This window comes from Tigriopus californicus, chromosome 9 (genome assembly GCF_007210705.1).
Source record: "Tigriopus californicus strain San Diego chromosome 9, Tcal_SD_v2.1, whole genome shotgun sequence".
Lineage (NCBI taxonomy): Eukaryota > Metazoa > Arthropoda > Copepoda > Harpacticoida > Harpacticidae > Tigriopus > Tigriopus californicus.
This window is the reverse complement of record NC_081448.1, coordinates 14,591,127-14,602,419: the sequence shown is the minus strand read 5'-3', so window position 1 is coordinate 14,602,419 and position 11,293 is coordinate 14,591,127. Positions and strand designations below refer to the sequence as shown.

The 11,293-nt window shown below is 42.3% G+C and overlaps 1 protein-coding gene across 2 annotated transcripts in view; it reads right to left on the bottom strand.

The window, feature by feature from the left end:
* Positions 1-9,585, bottom strand: part of LOC131887505 (membrane-associated guanylate kinase, WW and PDZ domain-containing protein 2-like) — a 67,603-nt gene extending 58,018 nt beyond the window's left edge. Inside the window, exon 1 of one of the 2 annotated variants that reach the window (XM_059236136.1) lies at positions 9,024-9,585. In XM_059236136.1, coding sequence (XP_059092119.1) covers positions 9,024-9,444 — 421 coding nt within the window. In that variant the 5' untranslated portion in view covers positions 9,445-9,585. Of the gene's footprint in view, positions 1-6,907; positions 7,298-9,023 lie in introns of those variants that run through there. The other variant, XM_059236138.1, reaches the window with a different exon arrangement.
* Between the last annotated feature and the right edge of the window lie 1,708 nt (positions 9,586-11,293).

The window sequence follows — 11,293 nt, the reverse complement described above, 5'->3', positions numbered from 1 at the left end:
TTTTGGCCTGAAGAAGATAATAATTGACGTCAATTGGTAAAAACTCAGCTATTCATAACTTTATTTTGGCGGCCGCCTTTGATTTCAAACTTTGAAACCAATTCTAATGCTGGGAAAGTTTTGATTTCTACCAAAACAATAATTTTAGGACAAATGTGCAAAAAATGCAAAATAAAAGTGAAAAGGTGCAAATAAGGGTGAAAAGTGCAAATGTGTAATAGGTTGTCTTTAGTCCTGACACTCCTACTTTGAATATGGTACAAGCATACCTATATTGTCAAGGCAAAAATAAAGTCAAGATAGTGTCTGAAATCTCTGTTCAAGGTTCATTGCCAGATTCCCCTTCAGTTAGAAGTTCCATTTCGGCTCGTACATCGACCAATTGTGTAGCTTCAAGTGCCAACTTTTAGTCTTCAATATGATCATATTGGCAACAAACCGTACATTCCTCAACCACATCATCAATAGTTGTTCTTTTTATCCCATTGACGAATTATTTTACATTACCATTATTATCAGGTACTATCATCATTTATAATTGTACCTGCCGTATTACTCGTTCTAGATGATCACTTCAAGGAGGAACAGTCCTTTGACTTAACCGGTTTCTTTCTATCAAAAGTGAGTTCACTAGCAATTCTGTATACAGTTGCAACAACAACCCTGTGACCCCTACAAACAGAACATTTTATTTGTCGTTTAATGTTTCGAAAAGGTGCGTGTCTTTTCTCAAGCTCAATGACTTAATGAAGGCTTCAATGGATGGCATATTGATATCTTTTCATAACCCAGAGCTTCTTGAACAATCGCTATTTTTGGAAAAAGGGCACCCAACCTTTGTTGTAACATTTTATGTCAAGGAAGAACGTCTTTTTTAAGAGGTGCAGTAATTTAATGGGAAACATTTGATAAGATTCATAATAGTTGGCAAGCCACAAGGAATGCAATTGGCCATCACTCAAATCGATGCCATTTTTGATGACCGGTGTTTTTAATCACTTGCAATACACACAGATGGAAGACCTCATGAAAAGTCTGGCTGGTACCTAATTTATGTATATTGATCAATGATCAAATAGGGTTTGAGGTAACGATGTTGGAGGATCCTTTTCGATCCCACTCCAATACGTATTTTCCTCAAGACCCCCTCCATCATCTATTTGGCCCTTTTTTCAAGCCTCGAAGCGCCTAAAAGCTCATTTTCATCCGGTCTCTTCAGATATCTTCGTACTTGGTAGGTTGTGGTCACAAAACAAAATCAGCGGATCGGTGATCTCCTCCCAAGATATTCAGATCAACGACCAACAGTCAAACCACTGGTTCTGGCTGCCATCCATTGCTGGTCGTTAAAAACCCAAAGACCAAATGTCGTTCCGTTTCTGCAGATCGTCAGCCAGTAAGTTCATTTCGAATGATTGTTGTTGGTGGGGATACTAAATGATTACATTAGGGCTCGGAAAAAGAAGAAGCAATGGGCTTCTTTCAAACCACATTGCAATGACCTTTTTGTGACACCTACTGCTATTTTGAGAGAAGGTCATCTTTTGGCAAGAAGATTGTCTTTACGTGACTAAATTGGAATCGAAAACACTGGAGGAATAATACGATGAGTATTTCTGAAAAGTGCAAAGTTTTGACCCAATTTATTAAGACTGGGGACTCTATTTTTGCGTACTATTTCAATTTATTCCGGGCCATTTCTATTCCGGGACCCTAACGATTACGTATGGGTATAGCTCGCATACGAGCTAGTCGACTTCAATTAAACTCTCTCGCGGACCCAAGCATTGCGAATTCATTTGGAAATGCATTCTCATTCTTACTTAGTCATCGAGGCGCTCAATAAACTCGTTCATGAACTACTCTTCATAATTCTGATGCAAATCGATGACGTTTCAACATTTCAACATTGGTCGGACCACAATGCAGCTTTTCAAACATGCGCTTTGGTTTTGGGTTTGGTTATGGATTGGCTTTTTGACCAACATTGTTGCAAATGGTATCAAATGTACTCATTCGGGCAAGCTCCTTTCTTCGACTTTTGATTGCCGTGATTAGATCTACTCATAGCTTTGATAGGTCGTCTCGAGCCATTAATGATAGGTTACGATAACGAAGACTTTCAGATTAGCAACCAACACCGAAAACCAATTAATTGTGAAAGGTTTGTGTCAATTAAAAATGAAATGAGAAAGGCAAACGCGATATTAACTCTTCCCAAAGTTTTCTTCTTGCTTCAATACGATCAACTCCAAAAAGCAAACCCAGCGAAACCTTTGAGCAGTCACGAATACTTTTATGATATTGCTTTCTTGCATAATTGCATCAGTATTACCAGTTGCTATAAAAAAATATGGACGCATTTAATTACTTATTTGCACACAATGCATGTGGAAATCTTTTAAAAGTCAGAAAGACATGCTTCTTTAAACTTCCACCATGTCCAAAAACCCATGGATGCAAATTGAGCTCAAGATTGAGGCATGAGTAAGTTTGCAAAGGCACGTGTCAATTTGGAGCACGATTTTTGCCGTAGTGAATCGGCAATCAAGTCTCTCTTGGAGTTCTTTCTACTTCATGTAATATGCCATGATGAGGGCAATTTTCATAAAGAGGCCCTCAAAAATTCCAAAATGAAATCATCAACCACCCCAAGGACAAGTATGGCACAATTTGAGCAAATTCTGATTTCTCAGACGAAATAAGGAAAAATTTGCAAAATAGCAGGATTGAAATATTTGAATCCAATCATTGACGACTAAGGACAAAATTGAGCTGACAAGGTGTGTGTGTGTGTGTGCGTGTGTGCGTGTCACACTTGTATCTGGAATTTGGCGAAGCCCAACCTTGAACTTTCGACATTTGGAGGCTCCTAAAAAATTCTATTACTATCAAAGAAGGTGTCAAAACACCCGCCACAAACAAGCTCTAGAGTCTCTGTTGTGAACGATGTACGTACGAACACACAGTGTGGCTTGGTGGAAAGAAGTCGGGTGGTTATCGTTTGAATACCCGGTGCTTTTATGCAAATCTCTTGTTCATGACGAGGCCAACCAAATTGGATTCCCCCGCAAATTGGCCTCATTTGGTCACAAAGAAGGGTTTCACCTCAACCTTAGACTCTTCACAATGCTATGTACATAAATAGTACTTTGTGTGCGGAGGGAACACGCAAGTATTGTTGTGCTTGTACGCACTTGATTTGGATTTCCGTTTCCACATCGCCAACTCAAAATAAATTTGGATTAGAAACCAGGGATGATTTCACAGAAATAATACTTTATTTATTGGTCCGATTGAAGGGTTACTAACAAGAACAATTGACAATGAGCTCCAATTCGCCACAACAGGATAAATGTGTTACAAGCAAAGCTAACGGCAACCTTTTCAATATTTCACTCAAAGCGAGGGCGGGACCGCTTTTGTACAACATGTGTTTCCCATTCAAAATACATATCGGTTCTCTTTGGAAAACGAGGGGGTGTATTGTACTAGATCCGCTAGTTGTTCACATTAACGAAGGAAGCAAGGATGATACTTTCCTAACTCTTTTGCTTCTAATTCTAGGGGTTTGGTTGCGAAAAAAATTCGGGTAAGACAACTAATTTAGTCATGCTTGTACTGCAATTTCGTCTTGAGTGCAGTTGAATGACTTTGTTCTGGCTTCCTGGTAAATATATATTGACCCCAAAAATAAAATGCATTGCCCTCCAAAACAGATTCGACTCAATGGGAAAGAAGTTCCTGGATGATAAGACATTACACAACACCCAGGAATTCGATGACTTTCATGAGGTAACGAAGTGGGAGATTCCGGAAGTGTATTTCGACTTTTTCCTTACTTCAAATTTCGCATGGTTGTCTCCCTAAAACAGAAGATGATTACAGTAAAAGGAGAACTATTGTGGTAGTTTCCATCTACCGTACAGGAAACCCAACCCCTTTGAAATCTGGACACACACCAAAGTCAGCGACAAGTTCAAAGTTGTTCGAAACATTTTGTCAGCTCGGTTTTCATTTCAAGTGCTACAAAGGCTAATTATGCAAGCAAGCATTTCAAGCTGAGTCAAGGGAGGATTTGTGTAAGTTTGTGTCCTCTGAAATTTCACAAAATCCATCTTTGCTTGCTCTCCAGAGTCAAGTAGAGGTTAGTTGTGGTTGACAAGAGAACTTGTCTTGAGTGATTGGTTTTTTCTTGAAGAGGACAGCTTGCGGGTGTGCTCACGAGAAAAGTGAAATTCCAAACATAATTCCTGACGCTCTCATTAGTCGTCTTCTCAAAGAGTGCACCAATGAGACATGGAAAATTTACTTTGGTAAGGTCTCCTCCCTTTCTCATTTGACAAGGTTGGTCCTTTCAAACACGCCATTTCTGATTTGGGAAGAGCAAAAACGGACTTCAAGTATTGGTTTCCTTGCATTTATTCAGAACTTTTTTCAGCGTTTCTTACTCGCACCTTTTGTGAGCTTTCAATTTTCGTTTGCCTTGGTGTGATGTTTAGATTAAGCGTTGCGGCTATTATGATTAGCCAAAGGCCAGGAAAAATCATGAGGTAATTTTTTTTCCGCTCCATCCTGATACGGTGTCACTTGATTCATGATCTCACTTTCCCGTGGTTTAATTAAACAATAACGGTTATCAGAGATGGGTGGGCACAATGCCAGTTGGAGCCAAAAAACCGACTAATTAATTTGCAAAATGTTGATCAATCGCCTCCTGTCGTTGAACATGGCATCCCTGACTGGGCGAGCAATAACTATTGCGCCGCTCTCAGTGGCCGATTAATGACAACAACATAACTTATATGGTACTTGGATGTAATTTTAGCCCCTGTTTAAGAACTAGACTGCTCTAGTTTAGGCCGGTGTCCGCGTAGAATGACTTGATTTTTCCATTAAATAACAATGTAAGTTCTTTCTCAGTCTTTTCTATCCTTAAATAGCTTTTGTCATCGTGCGGTTTAACAGCGTATTAATGAGAATGAGAAAGTTATCGCCATTTCATGTCCAAAAGGCATGCACTCGCAGTTTGCTGGCATGTTCTCACCACTAACCCAGTAATAACTTCAACGACCATCATCATAGATTTGTCGAAGGTAGATTCAACACTTGACAGTTGCGTGATGTGGAGATCTCTCTGAGGATTTAGAAATCATATCATCCGACAAACCCATAGCCGGCTTTATTTTTGCTCCCGAGACATGGCCAGGAATTTATTAAAGTACATATTGCTAATCCATTGCTAAAGTCTGAGAATCCTGTGAAATATCTTTAGTCTAGCTAGGAACTGCCAGTCGTCCTAAGCACTGAGACTTTCCTGGTTCATGTTTCGCAATGTTTCTCTATAAGCCTAAATGATTACCGATCTATCATTGGGAAGTTGAATTCACACGAAATCGCACTTTCCATGGTCGTGACGGTAAATGACCGTGTGTAAATGAGAATTCAAATTCATTGGCTGCCATCGGTTTTTTCTCAAGGAAAGAGAGAGACCAGCCAAGGAGAGGGACATGTCTAAGAAATGCGTACTACATACGTAGACTCTTTATGTAGTGGCCATTTTTTATGAATAGGAGTTCCTCGCTGTTTTGAGCTTGCAGATCATTTTTCACGACGTATGTCTCAATTTTCATTCTTCAATGCCCTCCTTGGTTAGCTGAGGGTCGTTACAATTGAAGCCATAGCATGACTCAAAATTGAATGATGGGCTTTGGCAAACCTAATTATCAGACCCGAAAGATCGGAGGGGAAAAAAAGAATACCCTGAAAATTCAGCTCGAAAGAAATCGTTGCAGCAGGCAAACACTTTGGGGCAAAAAGAAATGTCACTTCTTTTGTTCGATATAGGAAGTAATCATTGATTCCAGCAGAAGAGGCCCACTTTCTACCGGGCTCAGGGATATCAGCCGATATCGGCTCAACCTTGGGAGATACAGGGGAATTCTGACATCGGAAAACATGACGTATCAATAGCACCACCTTCCGCTTCATTCCGATCTTTTCGTCCCTTCTTCGTCCCAAACGCTGAACTTCCATGATCCGAGATTGGAGAGCGGTGCTCTTTGAGCTCCAATCATAGATTGATGTGAGAAAGAAACTTTGGAGGAGGCGATCCGAGATCACCAACACGTTGGATTGGATGTAGTACAGCTGACGGACGTTTCCGAGTGATGATATGAAATACATTCATTCAGAGATCACGCCAAACAAGCCTTGCCTCTCATCGCTCCCATCCAACCAAGTTCAATCGTTGGATTGTTCATTCTGGTTGTTGTGGTTTGGCAATATGGTTTGTTTCCAAGCTGCAATGATTGTTTAGGGCCTGTTCCCCAACTAAGCAGGCTGGGAAAGGCAAATAATCCATTGAAGTTGTCATGTGTGCCAGATTATGGATATAAAACGATAAGCTGGTGTGTCGAGTGAGAGCACCACAACATAAGGTTTATAAATCATGGTTTGTCCTCAATTTTGAGGAATTTACGTTTACCTTGGAACCGGTACGGAAGTGAAACGAGACTTTAATTGCTACTTCCCATGTCTGTTCAAAAAGTCAAAAATGGCAGGCTCAAAAGCATAAAAATGAGCCGAGCTCAATGAAAGACTGAGCTACCTCCAAAGGGCTCCCAATCTTTGTAATCGAAGGATGCAGGACTTCTGAACTACGTTTATAGGGCGACAACTCCGGTGTTAGACCTCGATTAATCCCGAATTCCTTTTCCTTTTTCGTGTACATAGCTGCACAAAAACCTCCTCTCTCAGGATCAAATCCTATATCCTATCAAATCCTAGCTGCTAAATCCTAAATCCTCAGACATGCTGCGAGTTACTAATTATGAATCGATAAAAAGCACAAGCGATACAAGATCAAGTCAAAACGATTGAGTTGCTCGTTCAAGGTTGGTCTTACCATGTTCAGGAGGCGAACCTCTCGGGCAGGTTTTCTCACTCGGTTCCGGGATCCTATTTTCGTTCTCGTCCAAAGCGATGAAATGTTCATCGATGGTTTTAGCCCGTTCCACGGATGCCAATGCATCCAAGCGTCTCCGATCTTCATCATCACACACACCAACGGAGTCACCTTCATCATTGACATAGATCACCTCACCCATCATCTCCCGATTGAGCTATCCTTCACTCCCTAAGGCATCATTCACGGCTCACATTTCGTCAACCATTTCGAACCAACCGGTTCGTCGAGCGTCCTTCTTCCGTGCACTTCACTCAACCATGTTTGGTCGTACGATTTCAAAGAAAAAGGCCACAAAGACAAGATGGCCCTTTTATCTTCCACACATCTCTCGCCCAGTGAAAACACTTGCAACTACATCTGTCTGAGGAAAATCATGCCACATTACTGACATTATTGGAGATTTCGCGGAGCATCATCAGACCGTTTTGGCGAGCGCTCTTCACCAATCCTCGAAAGAAAGCGCACTCACTCACATACACGCACACACGCAAGGAACGTGGAAGATGGGAATGCTGCACAGGGACGGCTCTAATCATGGACGGCTCAACGAGCGACCAAATAATTGTCGGACATCTTTAACAATAGGGGTCTCTAACGTGGGATTTTTGTATGTTGCTCTAGAATCTTAGGCAAAGAGGAAAATTCACTGGCATGGACACATGTCCTGATGTGGAGTCATCCATATTAGTTGAAACTTTGCACATCCCTTGAAAGCCATTACTGCCTTGAATTGGATACATTAGGACTGGATCGACAGGAGAAATGAGCAAAACAAAAGGTCCACGAAATCATTTGTGGCCTAGAATTTTAGTATCCCCTGTAAAAGGGATTGAAGAAATTTCTAACAGAAAGTATTAGCATCCTTAAAAACATTGGTATGTAATGTATTACTTTCATTGGTTGCAACGACAGGTGTCACGAAGCATGCCAATAATTACAGGATTCCCTTTTTGCTCTTTAGATCGTGAGGAATTCGAGTTTGTCCCTTCAATCTAAGTTTATTCGAGGTTGCGTGAGATTCGAGTTTCTCGGAGCAATTTCCGTGCGAATTTGACTTGCCTTTGTACAATGTACAATGAATCACAGGAAAGTGTATGATTATGTGCTTGAGTGCACTCTGTGATGGCGGCACAGATGTCCCGGATGGGTAATTGATTTTGCTCTCGATGAACCACCACTGTAGCTAATGAAGGGCTATTGATGGCAATCCAGAACGGAACCAAAGTCATTGCCAACTCATTAAAATTCTCGAGGCCCTCCTCGTTGCTCTGGCTTTCGCCAGTCTCTGGCGATTTCGAACAAAATAAATCAAGACCAGAATCTTTTCACGGTCATTCATGGTCCCCGAACTTTGCTTTTGGGACAGACTCACTCCATGGCTTTTGAGTGAGAGTGAAATTCGAGTCAGAATTCTCGGTTCAAGCATCATGCAATCGAGCCCCTCTTTTGGACAGTATAGTAGGTCGTAGAATTTCTGGAAAAACCAATGAGCAAGCTCAGCCGAGCTTGAAAAATTTAGATATGCTTCAGCTAAAACTGAAAAAAAATGTTTATGACCAGTCAATAAAATCAATAAGCATGCATGTTTTCGTTCCTACCGGTTGCACATGTCATTGGATGTTGAATGCTACGTAGCTTTACGTATGCTAGCCAAAACATACATTGGATTATATACGAAATAACAGAATGAATGTTTTTCTCTCTTGTGCTTTTTGTAGCCATTGACCCGTGGCAAATCGTTCATTTGTCATGCCACCTGTAAAATCCGTATTCTATAATCTATTTTATCACGGTGACGTAGCAAGCAAGCATCAGTGTATACAGATAAACTTGCAAAACTCCGTCGTGCTTTTTTTGTCGCTTATACATTGAAATATTATCACTCATATATTCTCTCGAGCGTAAATAATCCAACCAAAGTTACCGTTACCGAAACGAGCGTGGTGGCTGTTCCCTATTTTATGTAACTCCTTTCAAATTAAAGGCCACTCAAACTCAAAGATTGACGAGCCACAGTTCATACCAACCCTAGTAGTTGAATTTGCTTTCTTACCTTCGGGGACCGTCTTGATGACCACGGGACTGTCTCGACTCCGAAGACAATGCTTGATCCAAGCCACAACATCGGCTTGAGTGTAGCCTGACACTTTGCGGTCCTGGACCTCTAGGAGCACATCACCCACTCGCACATCCACACTTGTGCTCACACTGATGCCCCGGGAATCCGGAGTGGTGCTCACGGTGCCCACATAGGGGAACTGCCCGTGATCCGCTCCGCCCGACAGATCAAAGTACAACTCGGATATCTCTCGATTGGTATCGTTGATCAACACAATATCCCGCAGGATCTCACTCCAATGGCATTCGGCATTCACCGACGGTCTTGTCGCAAACACGACGGCCTTTTCTCCCGTGGCGGCTTGTTTGGGCTTTTCCTTGACCACCGGGGTGGTTGAACGCTTGTTCTTGAGCATTCTCAAGACTGTGGAGCACTGCTATTTGGCTATTCGTCGCACCGCCGCACCGCCACCCGCATTCCTTCCGCACCTATTCACGGCCAAGGGGTCAGCGCCCCCACTTCCTTTGGCTCTAGGGTTCAATGATGGATCACTTGTGGCACAAATGTGTTTTGTTATGATTATTTTACTCTAACCACGAGATAGCACAGTGAGTGGCGGATGGAGGTGGTCGTCGTCAAGTTAAGGCACTCTAGGTAGGGGAGAAGGCTCATGTTTCGCCTTGGATGATGACGTCCTGCTCGGGCGGGCAGATTATCTCAGCCAACAAGCGACAGATTCGCCTCCTATTGCTATTGCTGGAGCCACTATTGTGGCTGCTGTTCTTGCTGCTCGGCTTCTTCAACTTATGTAGTGGGCTGCGAGCTTCGGGGTCCTCTCACTGAAGGGCTCTTCTTACCTTTGCCTGCTCTTCCTTCGCCTCCTCTTCGTCCGTTCGTTCGTTCGCTCGTTCGTCTTTCCAAGTTCTGACAGACCTCGTCGGCGTATCTGTCTCTATGGGCTTCAATGGAGTGTGCACAGGTGCCAAAAAGAGCCTCTTACTAAAGGGCAGATGGCAGATGGGCAGTCACGATCCAAACAAGTCCGCCTCACTCCTCACTTGTTGGATCGATTTCTGACATTTCGGGGAAAACGATCAAACCTATGTATTGTGTGTATTCGTGTAGAACCCTATATATTGGGTGTACTTATTTTCAATCATTTTATTTCATCCTTGTCTAGCATCCAGGAAAGCTTCTAGGGCGTCTTGGCCAGCCGAGTGCAGATCATGGCGCCCAACCCAACCCAACCACCTGGAAAAGGTGGATGGTAGATGGATGGAGATGAGCAGGCTTGATACAAGGAATGGGTTGAAGGTAGAGACAACCCAGCCCCTCCGACCAGACCCGATCAACCATGGCCCATGACTAATACTGGTATACCTAGCCCGGCCAGGTACATTCCAAGTGAGCTTGAGAATGAGTAACCATCGTTTTCGGCAACAAGCGTACTTCGTTGAAGCTTGGGACGTTTTTGATCGCGATGAAGCCTAAATATATATACTGCTGGGGTTTAGCACTAAATTTGGAACATGTACATTGCCATTGGGGAATATGTCTATCAGAAACGGCTTTGAGAGCCTAAATCTACCAGAGCTCTTTCCTGCTCTTGTTAAATGGTATGTAAGAGCAATTATGGTCCTCTATCTTGGGGTGGCTGATTTGGCAGATGAGGACCCAGGTTATCTGGCAAAAGATACCCGCCAGAGATTGATGCCATCTAGTGTTTCAAGAACCAAGTAGAGAAACACATGATTGAAAAGATCGGATGGCGATATGGTTCAATCAAAACACATTGCACGTGCCTGAAGGTTTTATGCACGAGTGGTTTTGAAACGCTGTTCATGCATTTCGCATGTAGTTATTTTGGCTGTGAAAATAAGTCAATTTCAATGAACACAAGGGGTCTTTGAAAATTGCGTTGGATACTTTCTCAATCGACCTATTTAGTGATGTTAATACTGATGCGACTCGAAGCATGGTAATAATGTATTGCTTGCGTCATAGATATTGCAACATCAATTAATGAAGGGCGATTGTAATGGGTGCATTCAATCCACATACAGGGTGCGTCAGCGAAATTTGCCGCGATGGGCATACCTTCTAAAAATGCAATTGTTCAGAGATGAATGAACTGATAGGGAATGCAATCCCCAGTACTATTAAAATGAAAGATTATAATTCGTCTATTTATTACCTTTCAATGCTTATATGATATTTGGTCTACCAACGAATTTGAGTTGGCAGACCGAGCTAGTCCTTGAATG